Source organism: Mizuhopecten yessoensis, unplaced genomic scaffold (assembly GCF_002113885.1).
Source record: "Mizuhopecten yessoensis strain PY_sf001 unplaced genomic scaffold, ASM211388v2 scaffold3989, whole genome shotgun sequence".
Classification (NCBI taxonomy): Eukaryota; Metazoa; Mollusca; class Bivalvia; order Pectinida; family Pectinidae; genus Mizuhopecten; species Mizuhopecten yessoensis.
In genome coordinates, this window is record NW_018405320.1 from 301566 (window position 1) to 328984 (window position 27419).

At 36.9% G+C, this 27419-nt stretch overlaps 1 protein-coding gene across 2 annotated transcripts; it reads left to right on the plus strand.

Annotated features, from left to right (window-relative positions):
• The first annotated feature begins 742 nt into the window (after positions 1-742).
• Positions 743-25984, plus strand: LOC110448303 (nicotinamide N-methyltransferase-like). 2 transcript variants are annotated; one of them, XM_021494472.1, is made up of 4 exons: positions 743-934; positions 21509-21672; positions 23466-23667; positions 25422-25984. In XM_021494472.1, exons 2-4 carry the CDS (start codon positions 21537-21539, stop codon positions 25843-25845), a joined length of 762 nt encoding a protein of 253 aa, XP_021350147.1. In that variant the 5' UTR covers positions 743-934; positions 21509-21536; the 3' UTR covers positions 25846-25984. The 2 variants fall into 2 exon arrangements, with proteins under 2 accessions (XP_021350147.1, XP_021350146.1); XM_021494471.1 differs by lacking the exons at positions 21509-21672; positions 23466-23667; positions 25422-25984 and adding exons at positions 2696-5128; positions 6324-8338.
• The last annotated feature ends 1435 nt before the right edge of the window (positions 25985-27419 follow it).

Sequence of the window (27419 nt, forward strand, 5' to 3'; positions counted from 1 at the left end):
GCTCAAATGTATTGAGGGGGATGGGAGAGGGTAGGCACCCCCTTTGTATAATTAGATCGTAAACTTTCCATGCACATAGTTTACAGTCAAGCTACGCGCCAGGCTAGAATGATGACGAGCAGTGTGAGGGCGAAGTCAATATTCAGCATAAACAGTGGGTTTACAATGTACTTTACGGGATATTGGCCACGATTTCTCATAATTTCATATGTAATGATACATCTGAATATGAGTGAGTGACAGCGCGTATCTCTCAATCTATAAAACACATGAACGAAGTGCAATTTCCTCTGGAAAGTGAATATTTTAAATGGTCGAAAAAGGGCAAAGTTCATGACTGTTTACATGGAAATATTGTGAGTCCCATTAATCGTTAGCTTTAATTAATTCCAACCGTCTTATAAATGTTTAGCTTCGGATTTAGGAATGCTACATGTATCCCAGATGTAGCACTCGGTGAGATAATACATGTTGGATTGGAATATATAATAAACTATTTATAACAAAATCAACATTTTTTCTAGATAATAATTTTTATTGAAATATGAAATATGTAAGGATCATCCTTAAGGATTTTTTCTGCACATTGATATTGACGAGGATAAAGGCAGCTAAACACGATAGTACAGGACCGTTTATTATACCCGCTGACCTATATAATCCCGTGCTTTATACAGTATAGTCTTTAGGTCCGCCCCGTCCTGTCAACAGGATGTGGTATTGATTTTTGCTATCGGTTGGAATTCCCGCTAATTTTACCATACCGCGTCTGGCGTTTCACTAAGCGTCACGGCTGAAATCACAGTGTTCAGACCAAGAAGTAGGTCACGTTCATGTTTATGATATCTGAGGACAGGACGGACAGGTATCTTGGACCATGGTTATTCTAAATCACGTGATAAGAATGGTCGTATCAGCCCTATCCCTATATCAGGTACGTATACATGTGCCGTATACACATATGTACATGTTGTAAACGTACAGACACAATATAATGCAGACAACACACCGGTACAAATATGTACCATTGATAACGCGATGTCTGAATATATATAAATTTGAATGGTTCGTGTTGACACACACATTACGTACGCGTGTGTTGGTTGATAAATTGTATCCCCTGTTCTGTTTTTGTTGTCGATGCAACACATATGTCGATTGCTGTCTGTGTTACATAGTGAGTTAACACTGTGCCTGGTTTACCGGCAATAACAATATGTAGTCCTGTCTATGTTTCACAGTGGTGTTGCCCCACTAAAAAATCGTCTGTTCATGCATACGTCTGTGTTTCAGAGATGTGAACGTAACCGTTACGCATTATGGATAATTAATTACAGCACAAGCTTGATACATATGACTATAATAATACAATATTTATATAGCTGATGTCCAATTCAGCCATATCTATAAATACATACATGTATATATACAGTAGACTAGAGCTACAGTAAGTAGTCCGACATTATTATGCATACATGCGTATACGAAAACCCAATAGGAAATGTTAATCCACACCTGGGTCCTGAGGAAATATGACAGAGATTTTGTTCTACCTGGTTTCAATAGGGGCCTGCGCCTTATGACTTTCGGAAAATGTAACTAACAAAAGACATGCTTTTATATGCTTTTTTTTTTAGAGTTGTCTATCTTTACTTACTTTTTACTTTCTTTTAAGTAGAACAGAACGAATCAATTTCTTGGTATGCCCACCCAAATCAATAAGCAATACATTTGATTAAAACTATGCCAAAGAATGATTAATATAATTTGGAGAAAAATCTGTTTAATAATTGCTGTTGAATGAATAAAGGACATCATATATATGTTTGACGATATATCGATTAAGATGTTAAACATGTTTGTTTAAAACAACATGGGGAGAACAGAACACTGATACGTTACTGACATGGTTGTTATATCGATATATAGTCTAAATTCCCGGTCCATCCTGAAACATCGAGTCGAACTTCAAATTTTGTTACTGTCACGGGGTTTTAACAGGTAAATATGCCTTATGAATTAACATGTTCTGTCTGTTTCTATTTATAAATCGGCGCGCGGCGTGAAAACTAGAAAAAAATTGAAGCGCATTTTAGTAGTGACGGCAACCATCTTGGAAACTGCTGGCGATTCAATTTCGTTACATTATTTGATACCGTACCAAATCGGTACAATTGGTACGAGCAGAAGGGTTTTTAACATAAGCCGATAAAATAATCACGTATTGAAAGAACGACGCCGTCTTGCAATGACGTTGCTATGACTATGACGTAATGTTTTTTTTGACGTAACGATATGTTTGTTTCTATTATTTTCATATCCCCCTTTAAATTTGTATTTACAGCCGTTAAATTGGCTCCTTATAAGCGCTATACACCTATACTATGATTTTCCTATACCATTGGATTGATATCCTTAAAGCAATTCTGTCCCTTTTTATACAATATTTCTATAACGATAGAGGGCAGGGGTATATATGAAATAGGGGTCACGTTTTAGTATAGGAAACACACGACTGAAAATAGTCACAATTATAATTGCGATTCCAACAGTCCGATATCAAGCTAATACCCTACGACATCTGCTTCTACCCTTTTCAAATTTGTGTGCATATTTTCTTTTGAATATAGTAAATACCACAACATTAAATATTATTTTATTATATTAATCGTGTTTATTTTTGGTATCATTTCAGAGTAATGCTTTGTGGCGTGATCTAACACTAAGCGACGAAGGGAGCTCAGAATGTCCAGGGGTGTATAACCAGATAGAGTTCTCGTCCAATTGCACTGTATCATGTCCGCGGGCTGCACCACTACAGTTCCAACAGCTATGCCTTGCGTTTTGCCCATATGGGTACCAATACAATTCTCCCGATACGTGTAGTAATGCAACAGGACTTATTGATGATAAGTCATCGAACCACTGTCAGGTGGTTACATGCCCCAGTGATAAGCCGTTATGTTACGACACACAGTGTTTGTCCGTTTGTCCGAATGGAACTCTCCCTGATGAAGGCAATTGCATGCATGATTGTTCAGACACATCTCCGCTTGTCCTGAATGACTCTTGTGTGTCGAGCTGTCCCGCGGACAGCCCATATAACGAATATGGACATTGTGTGTCAGCTTGTTCTACGAGATATTTCCTCCACGGCCAGACCTGTTTCAGAACATGTCCCCAACACACGCACCAGTATCTTTCTACGTGCGTCGATGTCTGTCCACCTGAAGCCCCGAAATCTCTCGGAGTTTGGAATATTAGTCTCTGCGTCACTTCCTGTCCCGAGTTTACATCCACCAATGGCAGCAAGTGTGAAGTTCAATGTCCTAATGGACAGGACTATCTATGGAACGGCTCGTGTGTCAGGGAATGCCCTGTGATAGCTCCGTATGTATATGTATTAACTCGCCGCCTCCCACCGTACGTGATACCAATATGTACACCTGTGTGTCCTGATCACTATTATATCGAAGCAAATAACTGTGTACCAACATGTTCACCCGCCAGGTATCTAATGAACTCCACTTGTGAAGCTAGCTGTCCGGAAACTCATCCATATTTTACTGGAAAATCTCCACCTTTTACATGTGTTCAGAGCTGTAACCGTAAGCAAATTCTAAATATAGACCATTGTGTTAAATCATGTCCTATTGGTCGTCTTATATTCAATAGGACATGCGTAGACGATTGCCCGGTGACACATATCTACAAAGTTAATCAGACGTGTTTGTCTCGTTGTCCATCGCCAATGGTGGTATACAACGGAAGTTGTCAAAGCTCGTGTCCTAGCATTGCCAGGTATTCATACAATGGACAATGTATTAGCGTGTGCCCGAATTCGCATCCATCTTTCCGTCGAACTCAGTCTGGTAACGTTGTATGTCAAACAACTGCGATTTGCCCAGAAGGAGAATTCACGTGGAATAATCAATGTTTTTATCAATGTCCCGATAACACTGTTTTCATCAATTCGACATGTCTGCGAAAATGCCCTTTGTCTCATAAGCTTAAATACCGAAGTGACAAGCATCGATCAGTCCTGTCAATGGAATGTGTTGCAGAATGTGCTGAAAATACATTTATGAAAGAGGATTTCTGTTTTGATCATTGCGATCCGCCATTAGTAGGGTTCCCGGATAATAACACGTGTTTAGAGCGCTGCCCAGACTCTCATAAATGGCGTTCTGTTACTACTACAAATTCCAAGCAATTGGCTTTTACTTGTGTTGCTAACTGTTCTGCACCGCGTTTAGTCGATAATGATAAGTGTCATTTCACATGTCCAGACTCTAAACCGTTCGCTGTGAATCAAACTTGTTTAAAGAGTTGTCCAAACGATTCAAGTTTAAGGACACCGTTTGGGAACGGTATGACTTGTTCAAAAACATGCCCTGAAACCTACATACAGGAAAATGATACTTGTGTATTAAAATGTTCACATGGTAAAGTTATAATAAACAAAGTATGTGTGGATGTTACAAATTGTGCTAATGAATACCAATTTATCGAGTATTCACCCCATGGTACTATATGCCGGAAGCGTTGCCTAGACAACCAGTTCGTTGATAACATCCAGTGTGTGACGTCATGTCCGTCATTTTCTGTTGGGCAATTATGTGTTGAGACGTGTCCAAGCGATCAAAAGTTTACACGAGGAGAGCACAATTCATCAGACGGTCATGCTGATAGAAAATGTTACGAAGAATGCCCCAGCAAGACATACGCGAATGGGACCAAGTGCATGGCCATTGATTGTCCAATGAAATATCTTGCTGATTCTCGAACATGTGTGTCTTCATGTACTATCTCCCATCCGTACTTAGAGGAACTCTTCAAGTGCGTGAATAAGTGTTCAGACGGTTACATAATAATGGGAAGAACTTGTATAAGAAAGAGTTTTTGTCTCAAGGATAAAGGTTTCTTTGTGTATGATAAACAATGTGTGAATTCGTGCCCCACTGGTACCTTCGTGAATTATATCCGTGACGGCTGTATTTTATCTAGTATAGTATACCTTTTGATAGTAACTGGAGTGATCTGTACTGTGTTGTTAACTTCTGGTGCGGTTTGGTTCTACTACAGCAAGAAAAGAAAGAATTGCAAGACCTGTTTCTCCATGATGCAGGTAAGTTGTAACTGTAGAAAACGTGCATTTTTCCCGCAAAACATGGCTATTTTGGAGAGTTGTTTTGTCAAATGTTTCATGAATCGACAGAAACCACCCAGAAAGATAACATGATTATCATTGTATTTTTTTCTATCAAAAGTATTTCATCTGTGTGTTGCAAGTTTATCTTTCAAGATACATGTGTAAGGCTATGCTGGTGGATTGTATAGTCCCCGAGGCCAGCAATAACGTTGACAACCACAGTGATTTGATTCATGTAGTGGCGTGGTTCATAATATACACATTTCACTAATTAATATCATATTGACCAGTTCTCCTCTAAACTCATCTAAATGGTGAAATTCATAATGTAAGTGATATTTTGTACCTCCCCTACTGTTTCAGCAGTAGTGTAAACCAGTTTTGATTTCCAGTTTTTAGCCCTTAGCATTAATGATGAGTCCTAGAAGGACGAAACAGCTGATGATGAAGTTCTATTTATATTTTGCTGTATCTATTACCTGTTTGTTTGTGTGTTATGTTCATCTTTAGCCCGAGGTTCCTCTGGCCCTAACACCAGACTTAGACATTTTGACATATGCCAGAGCGCACTGCTATTTGAAAACATGGAATTCTCCAACACCATTTGGTATCGGAGAGTTGTGAGGTGTTGACAAGAAAAATCTACTATGACACAACACAACACATCCCTCACATATATATATAAATTGATTATTTATTAATCCAAATTAGCTCTTATTATTACCAACAGCTACCAAATGCCGTCAGTAGAGTCCTCGATTTTCAATCGTTCAAAATTGCCCACCTGAGCGAACGCCATTTTTGTAGGTCATGGGGTGACTAATCAACAAACCGTACTGATCCGGACCGAAAACGGAAGATATCATTCTTGTTTAGAAGATGTCCGGACCGCGTCTTTTTTGTTGATTAGTCACTCCCCGTTACCAAACGGTTTCTGAGAATTCAACATTTTCAAATAGCAATGCGCTCTGGCCCCACACACCAGACATCTATATGTCAACATGTCTAAGTCTGGTGTTAGGGCCAGATGAAACTCGGGACTAGTTCATCCTCTAATCGAACATATCCTACCGGATTCGCTGTTTCCACGCTTCGTGAAGTATGTTTTAACAATGTAAGGTAAGAGTGGAATTCAATTGATTTTCTTAAATCATTTAATTATTATTTTCAGGGGCGATATGCCAGGGACATTCCGCTGTTAACGGCAGAATCACTGACAGAAGATGATACACTGGCAGAAACAGGAAACGACCCTGAAAGGACGAGGGACGTGGTTCTATGAACAGTGTTAAAGTCCAGGGAAATTACAGGGATGGCACGTATATTACAATTATACAATTGTGTAAGTTGGGTTTGTGTCATTTGCAAACCTTATTTATGTACGTTGGTAAATTGTAAATCTTCGACATGAAAGGACCACAGGAAAAACCATTAACCAACGATTAAGGAAATTGAAAGTTTGTTCGGCAAAATTAAAAGCGTTTTCTTCACCTTAGGTGGCCATCCGTCTTCGACACCAGGGGTCACGCTCACTTTTCTCTCTGCATCCCTGAATATGGCATAGCAAAATCGAAGGTTCTATCAAAAGAATTTGGTGGTCGCGTAACGGTAAAAGTGACTGGCTTGGAAGTCGGGTGTCGCTCCTTTGTAATCTTCAAAAGATAGGTACAGTATCAGACCAACGATCGGTCAGGATTTTATTTTACCAGATACCAATCAAATAGCTAGCCGCGTGCCTTAAATGTTGATATGGCACACTCCAGGGGTGCAGAGAGCGAACGTGAGCGTAACCCCTGGAGTATCGAGGATGGTGGCCATCATGCTTTAAAAAAAACTGTATAGGTCAACACTAAACGACCTTCATTTACAATTTAATTTATGACAACGATAGAGAATGTGAACTCTTAAACAACTATTGTACATGTACAAATCGGTGATATAGTATATTTAGTTTGTGGAGTACACGGCAGTGGTGAAGTTTTCATCTCTTATAGAGAAATCGTGAGGTATATATCAGCAAACGGTTAAGTGATTGTGAAGTACACATATTTGTTATTGTAATTGTGAAGAACGCATATTTGTTAGAGTAATTGTTAAGTATACATATTGAATAGAGTATTTGTAAAGGACATATCAGCGTTAGAGTAAGTGTGAAGTACATATTTGTGTAAGAGTAATTGTTAAAAACACATTATTTGTGAGAATAATCGTGAAGTACATATCAGTGTTAGAGTAATTGTTTAGTACAAATATTTGTAAAAGTAATTGTGAAGTGTGAAGTACATATCGGTGTTAGAGTAATTGTGAAGTGTGAAGTATATATCGGTGTTAGAGTAATTGTGAAGTACATATCGGTGTTAGAGTAATTGTGAAGTACACATTATTTGATAGTAATTGTGAATTACACATTATTTGATAGTAATTGTGAAGTACACATTGTTTGATAGTAATTGTGAAGGACCCATATTTGTTAGAATAATTGTGAAGTAAACATATTTGGTTAAGTACTTGTGAAGTATACATCAGTGTTGGAGTAAGTGTGAAGTACACATTATTTGTAAGAGTAATTGTGAAGTACACATCATTTGTTGGTGTAATTGTGAAGGACACATATTTGTTAAAATAATTGTGAAGTACACATCAGTGTTAAAATAGGTGTGAAGTTCATATAGCTGTTAAAGTAATTGTAAAGTATACAATATTTATTAGAATAATTGTGAAATACATATATTTGTTAGAGTAGCTGTGAAGTACATATCGGTGTAAGAGTAATTGTAAAGTACACATATTTGTTATAGTAATTGTGAAGTACACATCATTTGTTGGTGTATTTGTGAAGTACACATATTTGTTAAAATAATTGTGAAGTACACATCAGTGTTAAAATAGGTTTGAAGTTCATATAGCTGTTAAAGTAATTGTAAAGTATACAATATTTATTAGAATAATTGTGAAATACATATATTTGTTAGAGTAGCTGTGAAGTACATATCGGTGTAAGAGTAATTGTAAAGTACACATATTTGTTATAGTAATTGTGAAATACATTTTTTTGTTATAGTATACTGTACATAGATTTGTTTTATCGGATAAATAAACCCTTATTTCTGTATTTGGATTTTAAAGGTTAAAACATCTGCAGACTTTGCTTGAAAGATATGATAATGTAAATAGAATATACATTTTCATTTCAGTAATAATTACCATAACTTTAGTATGCATATACAATACCTACACCCATCTTTGTAGCCCAAAAACAAAAGATTCAAATATCCCTACCTCCCTANGGAGAATAGCATGATAGGTTATCTGTCACTTGTTGTTATACATGTACAATACAAATACAGCAGTGTTTGTTCAAATGCTTATTTTGTATTTTGTTGTTGTTATTTTTACATGACATAGAGGTCGTTTTAGCTCATTTACCGACATTTGAAGGCATATGTCGGAGAAATTATGTGTTCTTTTACAGTATCACATGTATGATTTTGTAAAAAGTCTGGAAATATTGATATTATATTAATTGTTGAAAGGTTAAACTTACATGTGAATGCATCCGAAAATGTGGTGATATAATTATACAAATGTCAAAAGTGAAGTGCTCTGCGCAATACATCTGTTTCGTCCCTATAGGGCATCGGTGATGATAGGGGTAAAAAAGATAGACACCTGAATGGGTCTGAACTATTGTTAAACTAAAGGGGAGGTACATGTGCGTAAAACAGTTAGTTAAACGAATTTGAAAAAGTACTAATTTCAAATCAATTATGAGTTAAGTGAGTATCTTTTGCACCATCTCACTGCAGAAAAGAGATAGATGTGGCTAAGAGATAAGTTTGCCTATCAAGACTACGGCACAGCTCGGGGACTACGAAATCCACCCGCTGAGTCTTCCACAAAACATAGGTTACAACTTGTCTGTCTTCTTTTATGATGTTGAGTTATTGGGAAGTTTCATCACGAGATTTGTAGAAATCTGCAATTATTCCCAGCAGTGAGATACCTACACTTTAACAAACAGGTTATACACCAATTTGATTGATGATGTAATTGTAAATTTCAATATTTGGACGTGTCCTTATTTAATATCTAGCATATGAAATAGACATTTCAAAAGTATTTTTATATATACAATGTATATTACTTATTAGCATACATCATAACAAAAACAGTGGTTAATGTTTATCAACGGTGAAGTGAATGGTCCTTATTCACAGGACTTCGGTTTCTTTATGAGTTTCACGCACTTGCCTCTCTATTTTCATAGTAGTGAAACCCAACATCGAATCCGAATGTTTGGCTCATATCATCACCGAGTTGATTTAAACATATTTTATTGCAAATAAATATTTAAAAATTTACTGGACACAAGTTTTCACAACTTATCACAGTCCTTTTCTTCAAATACATGTATATAAACAATAACTTGATAAGGTAATTTACGCAATATATATATATTATGTTTGTATATGGAAATAGAAAATTGAGAGGAAGAAAAGATGGATAGTGTAACGAAGTAAAGGATAGTAACACAGGTAGAGTCGGAGAAAAAAGAATGATAGAGAGAGAAAGATGATCATATTCAGCCAAACCTGTTGCATTTGCTGATATAATTGTGGACAGATTTTGCAGGTGAGGTATTTTCATCATTGTTGAATTAAGGATCGCCATATAGGAGCAAGTCTAAAGTTAAATCATCACGAAAGGTTGTAGCTCTCTTATTAATAGATTACGATGCTGGGTGTATATGGGACAGACACAGAGGAAGTGATATGAGTCTTCACATGGATTACCGCATGCACATTCAGCTGTATAAGATAAATTTGCTCTAAATTGGTGCTCACACGGTTTCACATACGGCAATGAAGTATATTTAATTTACGGGAACCCCATACCAAAAAGCATTTATTATGTAGTTTACCTTTTGATTTTATATTTGTTTTAAATGAACTGAGAGAAACCAAATTCCTTATACATATATCTAGGTCATTCCACATTTTTAGGTCACCTGAGCTTTGCTCAAGTGACCTATTCCAATCGCTTTTCGTCCGTCGTCGTCGGTCGTCCGTCGTCCGTCGTGCGTCGTGCGTAAACTTTTACATTTTCAACTTCTTCTCAAGAACCAGTGGATGGATTTTTTTCAAACTTGGTCAGAATCATCCTTGGTAGATGAGGCTTCAAAATTGTAAAATTGGGATTCCTANGACGTCCGTCGTCCGTCCGTCGTCCGGCGTCAACTTTTTACTTGAAACAACTTCTTCTCAGTAACCAAAAGGCCTAGGGTGATGAAATTTGGCCAGAAGCATGCTGGGATGAAGGGCTAACAAGTTTGTTCAAATAAATGACCTTCATCAATTTTCAAGGTCACAGGGGTCAAAATGTAAAAATCTTTAAGCAACTTCTTCTGAATAACCGAGAGGCCTAGGGTGATGATATTTAGCCAGTAACATGCTAGGGTGAAAGGCTACCAAGTTTGTTCAAATAAATGATTTTGACTTATATTCAAGGTCACAGGGGTCAAATATGTTTAAAACCTTTAAACAATTTCTTCTGAATAACAAAGAGGCCTAGGGTAATGATATTTGGCCAGTAACATGCTGGGTTGAAGGGCTACCAAGTTGTTCAAATAAATGACCTTCATCAATTTTCAAGGTCACAGGAGTCAAATATGTTAAAATCTTTAAACAATTTCTTCTGAATAACCAAGAGACCTAGGATAATGATAGATGGTCAGTAACATGCTGGGATAAAGGTCTACCAACTTTGTTTAAATAAATGACCTTGATTTATATTAAAGGTCAAAGGGTCAAATATGTATGAAACCTTTAAACATCTCCTTCTGAATAACCAAGAGGCATAGGATAATGATATTTGGCCAATAACATGCTGGAATGAAGGGCTACCACGTTTGTTCAAATTAATAACCTCCATCCATTTTCAAGGTCACAGGGGTCAAATATGTATAAAACCTTTAAACAACTTCTTCTGAATAACCAAGAGGCCCAGGATAATGATATTTAGCCAGTAACATGCTGGAATGAAGGGCTACCAAGTTTGTTCAAATGAATGACCTTGAATCATATTCAAGGTCAATGGGGTCAAATATGTTGTAATCATTTAAACATCTCCTTCTGAATAACCAAGAGGCCTAGGGAGATGATATTTGGCCAGTAACATGCTGGGTTGAAGGGTTACCAAGTTTGTTCAAATGAATAACCCTCGCCCTTATTCAAGGTCACCGTGGTCAATATATGTTTAAATCTTTAAATGATTTGTTCTGTATAACCAAAAAGTCCAGGGTAATGCTATTTTGATAGAAGCATGCTGGGTTGGAAGACTATAAACTCTGTTCAACCTAATATCCTTGTTCGACATTCAACGTCACCGTTGTCATATGTTTAAATATTTTAATAGGTTCTTATTAATCAAACACCAATATTCCGCCTGTAGTTGTATTTTAGTCCACTTTTAAGATAACAAGTGTGAAATTAATACCAGGTGAGCGACTCAGGCCCATTGGGCCTCTTGTTTCACACGTTACGATTCTAGTCAATAAGTCAAAGGACAAGCCACTTTGAAAATATAATCTCAGACACAGCAACATAAAGTATGATCAAATGTCACCAAATTACTCATTTATTATTTACAAGACTATCAATTCAAACGATAAAACTTTCATTCCTTAGATAATTTTTATTTGTAAAAGGCGAGTGTTTGACCCGTATCATTAGTACTAATATTAATACACTACCTCTTCAGTGTCCCTTATATAAAAATTGTTTCATTGTCAGGAGCTACGTTATCGCAGCTACATATCATAAGCCAGATTCAAGTTCAGGTCTGCATATAATGGTTCTGGCAGATCCTTAGTCACACAAATTTGAATTCTTGAGACAAACAACTCAACAAGGAAGTATAGGTTCAAAGAGATATTCATTTGGAGTTTAAATTTTAATTCACATTATCATATAATAAGTTCAGCAGGAAAGGTCACAAACATGAGATATAAGGGTTCTTAAAAGTTTCAAACAATGACAAGCAATATATAAAAATTCTTAAGAATAACAAAAACATGGGCCCTGAAATATGTTGGCGGTAATCTTGTTGGAAAATTAAATGAGGGGCAATTGTAATAGGCAAGGTGTTACTGTAGTGAAAAGTATATGTACATTCACGGGGCCAAATCTGTGATCCCAAATGTTGTAGTTTAGTCAGAGTATACTGCTGAGCTAAAAGGGAATCCCTCCAGACATTTAGCTAGAATACATATCCATTATAAAATATAAAAAATAAACTGACTGTTTATTCAGTTTATTCATGGTTAGATCTAAGACGAATGTTTTCCGTCCAACAGAACAAATGGTAAGAATTCCTTAAAAATATTTGACCCATGTGTAGTTGAAATCAGGTCAAAATTCAATATTCTTTTTGCAGTCTCGACAGGGATTCATTTAGGCCATTTTTACTACCTTTTTCCCCATTATCCCCTTTGATATCTTGATATCTACACACCAATTATTTTTTCCGTGTAACTATTGTTTGTGAAAGCCAAAAGAACACATATCCATAGGCACTAAGATATAAGTATCTCTTCTCATACCTTATTATTTTTCCTAATGTAATATTTTCAGTATCATTTTTATCAAAACAAAGCATTTGGTCAAGTTTTAGCCCATACTTCTGTACATGTAGATACGTAACATGCCAGTCACTTTACCTCTTTTTTGCTGAAAGGGTAGTAACTTATAAAAGCTGGATAAATACCCGCTTTATCGCACTTCATGTTAGTAAGCTACCTGGCTACCGATCAGGAAACAAATTTGTTCAAATGAATGACATTGACCCACTCTATGTCAAAACTGTTAAAACCATTAGGTAACTTCTTCTGAATAACCTAGGGACTAAGGTGATGACTGATCCAGTATCATGCTGTGATTGAAGGCTATCATATTCAAATAAATAAACTTGACCCACTTCCAAGGTTGCAGGGATCAAATTTGTGAAAACCTTACAATGACATCTGATAGAGGTGTAAGGTCATATTAAGCATATAGCTTCATGGTGTAAAGTTACATGAAGCAGTCTGTATGAATGCTTTAGACTAACCAACTTTGGAGGAATAATCGGTAAAATTAATTAAAATCTTCCAACATAGATTCATAAGGTATAGAGTAATTATGTCATGCTACTTGGAACTAAACCATCTGTGAACGAGTGATGTGAGTGATACAGGTCCTATGATTGGTTACTTGATCACTGTGGCATTGAAAGTAGTTCAGTCATGTTTTAATGCAGCTTTTGCATGTCTCTATGTCATCAAATTAATGCGAAGTTAATCGAATGCTATTTAAACGATGGAAATGTTTCAAGAAGTGGTGTTACAGTCCTATAGTATGCATTGTTATTGCTGAGTACCAGTACCATAAAGTATTGTAGGTGAAGAAGCAGATCCAAGACCATATTTTTGCAAGTCTTTCACATCTCAAGTTAATTTGAACCAATTTTGTTATAGAGCTGGGCACATTCACTTCTGCTTGGAGTCAAACCTCGGACACATACATAACACCTATGCATACCTAATATTCTAAAACCTATCAAACATCCAACACCTTCCTAACATCCTATACCTACCTAACATCCTACACCTACCTAACATCCTACACTATCCTACACCTACCTAACATCCTACACTATCCTACACCTACTTAACATCCTACACTTTCTCAACATTCTACACTATCCTACACCTACTTAACATCCTAACACATATCTAACACCCTACACCTTGTTAACTTCCTAATCCCTACCAAACATCCTAACACCTACCTAACACCCTACACCTTGTTAACATCCTAACCCCTAGCAAACATCATATACCTACCTAACATCCTAACACATATCAAACATCAAACATCTACCTAACATCCTACACCTACCAAACATCCTAAAACCTACTTTACATCTTAACACCTACCTAACATCCTATACCTACCTAACATCCTAACACCTTTCTAACATCCTAAACCTACCAAACATCCTAACCCCTACCTAACATCCTACACCTACCAATCATCCTAACACATACCTAAAATCCTACACCTACCTTACATCCTATACCTACCTCAAACATCAAACATCTACCTAACATCCTACACCTACCAAACATCCTAAAACCTACTTTACATCTTAACACCTACCTAACATCCTATACCTACCTAACATCCTAACACCTTTCTAACATCCTAAACCTACCAAACATCCTAACCCCTACCTAACATCATATACCTACCTAACATCATAACACCTACCTAACATTCTACACCTACCTTACATCTAATGCCTACCTTACATCATATGCCTACCTAACATCTTAACACCTACCTAACATCCTACACCTACCAAACATCATAACACATACCTAAAATCCTACATCTACCTTACATCCTATACCTACCTTACATTGTATATCTACCTAACATCCTAACGCCTACTAACATTCTACACCTACCTTACATCTTATGCCTACCTTACATCCTACACCTACCTTACATTCTACACCTGCCTTACATCCTAAACCTACCAAACATTCTAACCCCTACCTAAAACCCTTACACCTACCAAACATCCTACACCTACCTTACATTTTATGCCTACCTTACATCCTTTGCCTACCTTACATCCTACGCCTACCTAAAATCCTACACCTACCAAACATCCTAACCCCTACCTAACATCATATACCTACCTAACATCCTAACACCTACCTAACATTCTACACCTACCTTACATCTAATGCCTACCTTACATCATATGCCTACCTAACATCCTAACACCTACCTAACATCCTACACCTACCTAACATCCTACACCTACCAAACATCATAACACATACCTAAAATCCTACATCTACCTTACATCCTATACCTACCTTACATTGTATATCTACCTAACATCCTAACGCCTACTAACATTCTACACCTACCGTACATCTTATGCCTACCTTACATCCTAACCCCTACCTAACACTTTACACCTTGTTAACATCCTAACTCCTACCAAACATTACATACCTACCTAACATCCTAACACCTACCCAACACCATACACCTACCAAACATCCTAACCCCTACCAAACATCCTAACCCCTACCTAACATCATATACCTACCTAACATCCTAACACCTACCTAACATTCTACACCTACCTTACATCTAATGCCTACCTTACATCATATGCCTACCTAACATCCTAACACCTACCTAACATCCTACACCTACCAAACATCCTAAAACCTACTTTACATCTTAACACCTACCTAACATCCTATACCTACCTAACATCCTAACACCTTTCTAACATCCTAAACCTTCCAAACATCCTAACCCCTACCTAACATCCTACATCTACCAAACATCCTAACCCCTACCTAACATCCTAAAACCTACCTTACATCCTAACACCTACCTAACATCCTACACCTACCAAACATCATAACACATACCTAAAATCCTACATCTACCTTACATCCTATACCTACCTTACATTATATATCTACCTAAGATCCTAACGCCTACTAACATTCTACACCTACCGTACATCTTATGCCTACCTTACATCCTAACCCCTACCTAACACTTTACACCTTGTTAACATCCTAACTCCTACCAAACATTACATACCTACCTAACATCCTAACACCTACCCAACACCATACACCTACCAAACATCCTAACCCCTACCAAACATCCTAAAACCTACCTTACATCTTAACACCTACCTAACATCTTATACCTACCTAACATCCTACACCTTTCAAACATCCTTACCCCTACCCAACATCTACCTAACATCTTATTCCTACCTTACATCATATGCCTACCTTGCATCCTACACCTATCTTACATCCTACGCCTACCTAACATCCTTAACCTACCAAACATTCTAACCCCTACCTAAAACCCTTACACCTACCAAACATCCTACACCTACCTTGCATTTTATGCCTACCTTACATCCTTTGCCTACCTTACATCCTACGCCTACCTAAAATCCTACACCTACCAAACATCCTAACCCCTACCTAACATCCTACATCTACCAAACATCCTAACCCCTACCTAACATCCTACACCTACCAATCATCCTAACACATACCTAAAATCCTACACCTACCTTACATCCTATACCTACCTTACATTATATACCTACCTAACATCCTAACGCCTACCTTACATTCTACACCTACCTTACATCTTATGCCTACCTTACATCCTAACCCCTACCTAACACTTTACACCTTGTTAACATCCTAACTCCTACCAAACATTACATACCTACCTAACATCCTAACACCTACCCAACACCATACACCTACCAAACATCCTAACCCCTACCAAACATCCTAAAACCTACCTTAAATCTTAACACCTACCTAACATCCTATATCTACCTAACATCCTACACCTTCCAAACATCCTTACCCCTACCCAACATCTACCTAACATCTTATTCCTACCTTACATCATATGCCTCCCTTGCATCCTACACCTATCTTACATCCTACGCCTACCTAACATCCTTAACCTACCAAACATTCTAACCCCTACCTAAAACCCTTACACCTACCAAACATCCTACACCTACCTTGCATTTTATGCCTACCTTACATCCTTTGCCTACCTTACATCCTACGCCTACCTAACATCCTACACCTACCAAACATCCTAACACATACCTAAAATCCTACATCTACCTTACATCCTATACCTACCTTACATTATATATCTACCTAACATCCTAACGCCTACTAACATTCTACACCTACCGTACATCTTATGCCTACCTTACATCCTAACCCCTAACTAACACTTTACACCTTGTTAACATCCTAGCTCCTACCAAACATTATATACCCACCTAACATCCTAACACCTACCCAACACCATACATCTACCAAACATCCTAACTCCTACCAAACATCCTAAAACTTACCTTACATCGTAACACCCACCTTACATCCTATATCTACCTAACATCCTACACCTTCCAAACATCCTTACCCCTACACAACATCTACCTAAAATCTTATTCCTTCCTTACATCATATGCCTACCTTGCATCCTACAACTATCTTACATCCTACGCCTACCTACCATCCTTAACCTACCAAACATTCTAACCCCTACCTAAAACCCTTCCACCTACCAAACATCCTACACCTCCCTTACATTTTATGCCTACCTTACATCCTTTGCCTACCTTACACCCTACGCCTCCCTAACATCCTACACCTACCAAACATCATAACACATACCTAAAATCCTACACCTACCTTACATCCTATACCTACCTTACATTATATACCTACCTAATATCCGAACAACTACCGAAACATCCTAAAACCTACCTAAAATCCTAACACCTACCTAACATCCCATACCTACCTTACATCCTAACACCTACCAAACATTCTATACCTACCTTACATCCTACACCTACCTAACATCATATACCTAGCTTACATTATATACCTACATAATATCCGAACAACTACCGAAACATACTAAAACCTACCTAAAATCCTAACACCTACCTAACATCCCATACCTACCTTACATCCTAACACATACCTTACATCCTCACACCTACCTAACATTCTATACCTGCCTTACATCCTAACCCCTACCTAACATTCTATACCTACCTTACATCCTACACCTACCTTACATTTTATGCCTACCTTACATCCTTTGCCTGCCTTACATCCTACGCCTACCTAACATCCTTAACATACCAAACATTCTAACCCCTACCTAAAACCCTTCCACCTACCAAACATCCTACACCTCCCTTACATTTTATGCCTACCTTACATCCTTTGCCTGCCTTACATCCTACGCCTACCTAACATCCTTAACATACCAAACATTCTAACCCCTACCTAAAACCCTTCCACCTACCAAACATCCTACACCTCCCTTACATTTTATGCCTACCTTACATCCTTTGCCTACCTTACACCCTACGCCTCCCTAACATCCTACACCTACCAAACATCCTAACCCCTACCTAACATTCTATACCTACCTTACATCCTACACCTACCTAACATCCTAAATTATCCTACACCTACCTTACATCCTATGCCTACCTTACATCCTAGACCTACCTTACATCTTATGCCTTCCTTACATCCTATGCCTACCTTACATCCTACACCTACCTAACATCATATACCTAGCTTACATTATATACCTACATAATATCCGAACAACTACCGAAACATCCTAAAACCTACCTAAAATCCTAACTCCTACCTAACATCCTATATCTACCTAACACCTACCTAACACCATAAACCTTGTTAACATCCTAACCCCTACCAAACATCCTAAAACCTACCTTACATCCTAACCCCTAACTAACACTTTACACCTTGTTAACATCCTAGCTCCTACCAAACATTATATACCCACCTAACAGCCTAACACCTACCCAACACCATACACCTACCAAACATCCTAACTCCTACCAACCATCCTAAAACCTCCCTTACATCGTAACACCTACCTAACATCCTATACCTACCTAACCTACCTTACACACTATACCTACCTTACATTATATATCTACCAAACATCCTAACGCCTACCTAACATTCTACACCTACCTTACATCCTAACACCTACCCAACATTCTATACCTACCTTACATCCTAACACATACCTTACATCCTAACCCCTACCTAACATTCTATACCTACCTTACATCCTAACCCCTACCTAACATCATATACCTACCTTACATTATATACCTACCTAACATCCTAACACCTACCCAACACCATACACCTACCAAACATCCTAACCCCTACCTAACATTCTATACCTACCTTACATCCTACACCTACCTTACATCCTATGCCTACCTTACATCCTAACACATACCTTACATCCTAACACCTACCTAACATTCTATACCTACCTTACATCCTAACACCTACCTAACATCCTATATCTACCTAACACCTACCTAACACCCTACACCTTGTTAACATCCTAACCCCTACCAAACATCCTATACCTAACTAACATCCTAACACATATCAAACATCATAACCACTACCTAACATCCTAATACCTACCTAACATCCTATACCTACCTAACATCCTATGCCTACCTTACATCCTACACCTACCTTACATCCTATGCCTACCTTACATCCTACACCTACCTTACATCTTATGCCTACCTTACATCCTACACCTACCTTACATTCTACACCTACCTTACATCCTAAACCCACCTAATCATCTCTAAGTGTTGTGCGCAGTTCGTGTCCATTACCAGCGTGGTGTTGGTTCCTTTTTTACACTTGGCTAGTCTATTGTCGGGCTAATGTTTTTATTTTCAAATGTTATGAACAAAACATTAGAACTCTTTCGCCCTTTTTAAACAACAGAACTTCACCGTGATAAGAGAGACTCAAACTGCTTATTTAATCACACATTGACATATAATTTTCATAGACACGTTCATATCAACATCCTGTTTTGTTTACTGAACACGATAAATGAATAGGATGAATAAAATAAATTTCAATCGGTAAAAAACTATCGCGATAACTTAAATATTATAACTTCTTGTGAACGCATACATCCCAATTCTGTGTCATAGTTTTACAAGCTTATCAATGCCTCTGTGATGCCCTGACGATACACCTGGTGCTATTAATCAGTAACGCGGAAAGATAGACATAGTGGCGTTGATTTCCTATCGCAGGTCTAGAAAGATATTTTACCTAACCTATATAACGACTTCCGGTCTTTATGCGCATCTCTTTATAGCGGACCTTTCTAGATAAACATCTACCTCGTGATATCAGTAACATACACCCCTATATCTCCCGTGTCAAAAACTACGTTTCAAAGGTCGGGTAAGTGGGGCATTAACATAACTATTTTAAAATAATGTTCTGTTTCATGAAATCAATGGAATGATTGTTATATCGTTTCTGCCATAATTCTTCAAGAAAGTGTCATCAAATGTTTGCCAAAAATAGTCATAACATTGTATCGAAACGAGGTTTAGGACTATTTAAATGTACATATGTTCATTGTTAGAGAATGCCAGTAAATTATCAGTTATAAATATGTTCAATTATTGTAGATTAGAGTAAACGCAACCGCTGTTTGTTTACATTTACTCGCCGCACTTGCTTAGAGGATTTTGAAAGATTGTAAGTGTTATCGGTCGTTTTATAGGAATAACGTGTAATGCTCGGCTTCAATGGATGTTGTTCTCGCTGTGTATTATGTAGTTTACCTTAGTAATGTTCTGTTAATCGTACCATTTTAGGCACCGCAAATCTTGTAAACTCCGTGCAGTGTGGTCTGCTACAATAGCGTGTTCTGCGCATGTCCGGTGCCGGAAGTAGTGTTCCGGTTCTGTGTTATATTAATCAGACTTCTCTCCATTTTTATGTACATCCCGTTTATGTCATCCACGATTCATTTATAAACATTATTCATTATTTAATATTACATCTGTAGAGAAAGGGGAATTAGAAAATTATCAATATTTTTATAGAATAATGCTGCTGGGATATGAATAGCTGACTATATATTAGATATGCCATTTGTTTTGATACTTTAAATGATAAGGGGTATGTAAATTAAAATGTAAATCACACGTATCAGAATTTTTAAAATAGCCAACATATGACTTTAATATTACGATGCTTACTTCAGTTTGAATATGTGTATCATCATGTGTTATGTGTATTATAATCACGATAAATGCTGGTTCTATATTCATGTGAAGTTACTAGCAATTCGGAAAGTGCAAAAACATCGTAAATATGCCCTTGATGCTGTCCTATACACAGGTCTGTTAATTGTTCAATAAACTAAAAAAAAATAAAAAATCTATATACTAAATTCTTATTTTGACATACAGTAATTTATATTTGAAATCGTAATTATTTTCCAAAAGTATATATTTTTATAAATTAAACTGAAAACACGTGTTCGGTTATAATGTCACACTATAATAATGTCACGATTAAAACACTAGAAGTACATGTACATAATTACTGTATGTATATAACTCAGATATCGAGACCAAGAAAAATTGGCCCAACGAAAATATCTGATTTCACAGTAAACGGACAAGTATTCTGCCACATTCATTTGAATAGGCATACTTTACGTTCAGTTTTCGGCAAAATGTCAAAGAGAACCACGTCTCCGGGACAATTCTTTAATATTAAGCCTATCAGACATATATCAGCAAAGAGTAAGTCAAAACAAATCACGAAATCTACAGAGAAAATATTTGTTTACCTGTGTCTTTTAGGTTACGTGGTCCAGAGGAAACAACAACGATGGAGCAATTGAAAGAAGCTAGCGATTTAAAAAACTTTGACCCAGAATGGTACATGCAGAACGTCATTGCATCAGATGAAGCTGCTTACAACATGAGGTTTGATTTCGATGTCCTTCACAAGTTCTTTAATGAATGTAAGTGAAAATGATAGACGAATGCGCAACACACATGTGATTGTACCTATAAGACTTCGGTAATATATACAACATACCCAAATGAATTAAACAGCGCTATACCGGTTTTCGTCATTCTAGGACTCATTGGTTTCTCACAAATTCTTCAATGAATGTAAGTCGAAATGATAAACGAATGTCAAACTCCCTGGTCAATTGGTAATTTGGTAATACAAACAGCAAGTTAAAAAATAATTACACTGCGTTTCACAGGTGTTCCGTAATTCTAGATAACATTGGTGATGCTGGAGGACAAACAGGTGGAGAATTCCAAATCTGCCTAAACCGCCGTCGAAAATGTTATTCCATCTTCCGTGTTTTGATCATGTTCAAAGCTTAAGCGTTATAAGAAGTACTCGTTCAAAAAGTAGATCAACATAAGTTTGATTTTCTCGTATCACGGAAAAACAAAACGAGGCATTGCATGTATTGCACGTTGCGTTGGTGTTGTATTTTATGGAACGAGGGTCTACTTTCCTATAAAGGGATTGCATAATTCACCTGTTCATGCACGGATAAAGTTAATACATACAAATACAACCGAACGTCTCAAAATATGTGACAGTTGGTAGTTGTTTTACTGCTGTAATGATTGATTACATTTACTTATCATTGGTTTAGTCTACATTATTTGTCAAAATTATTCTGTCACTTATCTGAAGAATTATACAAAGTTCTTTTTACACAACCAATAAGATTTTCTTTGTGACGTTTCGATGACTAGTACGATATATACACCGTCACCTTCATCAGACAAATTGCCAGTGAAGCGTATGCACACAAAGGTTTAAAATGTGTACGATGTCGATTCCGCTGCGCTGTAAGCGTATGTACAATAGTTGTTATATGTGTACCGAATTGACTTGATGCAGCTACGCTTTGTTTAATACTTGGTCATGAAGCGTATATGTGAACGAGCGTTCGACACAGGTAAACAACGCCACTTGACTAAAGTAAACCGTCTTGAAGAGAAATCAACACCACATAACACCAACACAGATGCAGCTCTGAATAATTCTAAAACAAATTTGTGGACAACTCGTACACATTTTACACCTTTATGTGCATATGCTTCACTGGTCATTTTTCTGATGAAGGTGACAGTGTACATTTTGTACTAGTTATCTAAACGTCATATAGAAAATCTTATTGTTTGTGTAAAAAGAACTTTTAATTATCCATACTCACCAACCTGAAGAAAATGTTTAGACATATCTGAAGAATTGTCTTTCAATTGTGGTATAATTAGAGCTTTCGGACTTCTTATACATAAAAAACTTTATTTCTTTTAATATTGTAGAAATCACAAGGAAATATATATTTAAAACATTTGTCTATATACTAGTTCATTTTGTATGTTCTTGTAGAACCAAATATAATGCCTCGATCTGCTTAACACCAAATCCTTCAAAATGTTTATCTGAGATACGTCAATACTGTATGGTTATTAACCAATGAAAAGCGTCGTTATATTGCAGACGTAGTAAAATACATACAATATAATTAACCTTAAATTCTCATATGAAAATAAGTCTATCCCTACATACCATATTTATTTGTAGCGATTCGTGATCCTGCGTGTAAATTGGTAATTGCCGTCGAAATACAGAAATAGATTCGCGCCGATATGAGTTTAATATAGATAATCAACTTTTTACACGTGCTAAAAAAAATTGTTACAAGTATGCCACATCTTCAAACTATCCAATATGAATTATATATACCCGAAGATGTATGTCGTGTTTTTATTGCAGACGACGTGTGCGGTAAGCGATTATTGGACGTGGGTACTGGTCCGACAATTCATACTGTGATCTCAGCAAGCAGTCACGTGGACGAGATCTTTCTCTCTGACTACACTCCACAGAATCTTCATTATCTAGAGAAGTGGCATAAAGGGGAGATAAGTCAACCTGCAAATGTGATCGAATATGTGCTAAGCCTGGAGGGAGGAACGTAAGTTTAATGATATGCAAAGTATCTACCACTACATTGTCCTACATATAATACCAGTATCAAAGCGTCATCAGAACCGTTATTCAAAATCAAAATTATCAACTAGGGCAAACTATGAACGAAAGGATGATTTATATTGATACTCAAAAAGTACGAGAACATACATGTAAAGACCAGGCGATCTGGAATGGTAAGCGTTTTCTATTCCAACGAAGATACCCAATATGTGCATGTAAGTCTAAATCAAGTGCTAGTAAGGTGACGTCATCAAAAAGGGACCCTGGAGTGAAAACGAATCAGCAAGGCACATCCCCCATATAGAATATCACTTAAACGTGTTCCCTCTTATTCATTTGAGGCCAATCCGTGTAATATTTTCATGCAAATCAAGGTTACTGGCTGATTTTGTATATTCCTACTTCACACGTACTGCTTATCATGTGTCGATGTGTCTGGTTGATTATCTTCCCCGTCATACTTCCCCGGTAAAACATAATTTCGATTCTTCATTCGTTTACAGATTTAAAATAATGTGTTATCTTCTACAATGCACTGTCTGTCACACTACACTTATCCGTAATACCTCTTTATGCGTGACTAACGAACCATAAGCGACTTTTGTGTATAAGCAGACTTCACGAAAGAAAACCGGAATGTGATTGCTAAAATACTTATGTCTTTCCATGTTCAGAAACGTTTCATTTCGAATCATTTCGGTACATATATAACAATATTAAACATGCGCTTACAGCGTAGCCGAATCGACACCGATTTTGTGGACAACTCGTACACATATTACACCTTTGGGTGCATGCGCTTCACTGGTCATTTGTCTGATGAAGGTGAAGGTACATATCGTACTAGTCGTCGAAACGTCACATAGAAAATCTTATTGGTTGTGTAAAAAGATTTTTTTATAACACATGCATGTACTTACCAACCCGAAGAAAATGTTAAGAAATAACTTCCTTCAATCAAAACTGCGCTCTTTTGCAACTTCAAACGGTTTTTTCCGTGTTAAATTGTGTAAGTATACTAACATTGTACTTTATATTTGTTACAAATCGCGATCATTTACGGTCAGTGCCAAGCGTTTATAAAATACATATGTTTGGCTAAACTAGGCACATTTGTAACTTTTACTTTATACTAGTCAATATAATTGATATCATATGCTTGAAGGTTTGCCGATGCTTTAGAAAATAGTATATTTTATTCATTGTTTGCAGCAAACCATATAACTATGACGAAATGATTTTAGTGTATGTTTTTTTTTTATATTATGATGATTAAATTTGTTCAGAAATTGTAGTTTGATCTCATCAATGGTTTGTTATTATTGATGGACGACTGTGTTGGAGAAATCATCCTCGATACTCCAGGGTTACGCCCACTTTCGCTCTCTGCACCCCTGGAAGATGTTATAGCAAAGTCAAAGGCTCAGTGTGTGCCACCCTTGTGGATGAGACAGGTAGACTAGTCTGATACTTTAATGTACATTTCTAGAATCTCGCGGTTGCGTGAGGGTAAACTTGGCAGGTTTTGAAGTCGGATGTCGATTCTCTATAATCTTCAATGGACAAGCATCAGCCCAGCGATTGATCAGTGTATTTTTTACCTGAGATCAATCACATAGCTAGCCATGTGCCTTAAATTCTGCTGTGACATATTCGAGGGGTGCAGGAAGCGGAGAGTATCCAAGATGTGAGGAATTAAGGAATGAAATAAATGGTATGTTCTTGTTTTACGTGTAGGAGGACTGCAAGCGAAGTAGAAAGTGAAATAAGGAAAAAGGTTCAAGGAATCTTACCAATAGACGTGACGTCTGCTCAACCTCTCGGGAACTTCAATGGCGATACACAATTTGACATCATAGTATCCAGTTACTGCATTGGAACAGCAGCGTTCACTGTCGAGGAGTACAGAAAATGTCTTGAAAATATATCCTCCCTTCTCAAGAAAGGGGGTTATCTGATCCTGTTTGTTTGTTTGAACGGTGACAGTTACCAAATGGGGGACTATAGATACCGCGCTCTTTCTATAACAAAGGAAGAGATACAATCAACACTGTACAAAGCCGGATTTGACATCAAAGTCAGCTTTGAAATAAAGGAGACTGATTATGATGCCATACACCATAGTTTTGACTCTTATTACTATATGCTTGCTACGAAATGAACACTGCCGTATTCAGTTTCGACATTTGAAAAAAGAACATTACCAACTTTTCTGTGGTTAATAAATATATCTAATAATTATTACTTGTTGTCTTTAAAAAATTGTCATTTTAGATGTTGTATTAATTACTACATGTTGTCCTCCTATTTATCCTAATAAATATCATAAAAAATTAGCAAACGTTATCCTTATTATCTAATTAAGATGTTGTCAATAGAAAATTATTATAGATGTTTGATATTTAGTAAAGGTTGTCTTTATTAATTGTCATTGTAGATGCTGTAATATTTACATTATAATCAATTAACAGTATATGCTACTTTGTATACTAATTACATGTACTTCATGTTGTCATTTTTAGTCCCTAACCGGTTCCATCCGTTCGTCTGTCTGTCCGTCCGTCGTTCCATCCTTCCGTCTTTCTGTCTTTCTGTTCGTCCGAGAAGTTTGTCTGGAACATAGTTTTATCTTCTATATTATTTCACCTGGAGGAACCAGATGCCATGTACAAGGACATCTTGGGAAGGCGGAGTGCAGAGTGCAAGACAAATGTCACTATGACCTCACTGTGACCTTTGCTTCCTGACATAAATGTACTGTTCGTTAAATATAGAAATCATCACCTGGGGAGGACTATTGATTGCCTTGCAATACTTTGTCTTGTTGGTTTTATTATAAAAGACACAGTCTGTATTAACGAAGATCTCTAATTGAGGTGAGGTAAATATCTCGAAAATCTGTTGTCCATCAAATAAAAAAAAAAGTTTCTATAACAAAAGCTATGTAGTTAATTTGAGATAAATATTTTGTTATCCGGAATGGGATTCATCATTGTTTGGTAAGTCTCTTTTGAAAACTTATGATTCCTTTGTCAAGCATAATGTCCAAATGACAGTTGTCTCGAATCTAAACCGTTGAAAGCAACTCACGAATCCACGATGTGCCGAGTCATTTAAGTCAGCTGTCAGAGAATATCGAGACATTTTGCCAAATAACACTCTAATACTACAGACAGTCAGAATGACGGGTTATATGTTTACCCTTTCCGCCCCTTAGTTTCTTTTTAAAATAGGTTCATACAGATGACTCAGCTGGTGGCCCCCTCTTCTCTGTTCTCGATGCCGACAGTTACATGTATTTAGGTATCATTACTCAGCTTACTTGCTGAATCAATGTATCAGAGGAGAATCTTGTCTTCTATTTGAATACTCGTCGTAAAAATAATGGATTGGACAATACTGTATACCGGGAAATTTTCGGTGCACTTTCATGTTCGCCTTTAATAATAATACATATATGAATTAAATGTGAAGGGCGAAATTAAGACTGCTCGAAAGTTCATTTCATGGACGAAGGGCGAAAGTTTAACTCGGCGAAAAATTCCCGATAAACAGTAATCTTATTATTCGTTAATACTTTTTGTATAATTTAATCATCTCCCTTCTTCTATACCATTTATAGAAATTCTAATGGATTGACATATATGAGATTCCTTCTCTTTAGAACCGTTAAAAATATCATGTTTGAATCTGGATTTTCTCAATTTTCATGCAATTATGAAGGGGGGTGTGGGG

Coding starts and splice junctions, on each gene's coding strand:
- LOC110448303 (XM_021494471.1), top strand. CDS start 878: ATGGTTATTCTAAATCACGTGATAAGAATGGTCGTATCAGCCCTATCC. Junction 935..2,695: donor CAGCCCTATCCCTATATCAG/GTACGTATACAT, acceptor GTATCATTTCAG/AGTAATGCTTTGTGGCGTGA. Junction 5,129..6,323: donor CCTGTTTCTCCATGATGCAG/GTAAGTTGTAAC, acceptor TATTATTTTCAG/GGGCGATATGCCAGGGACAT.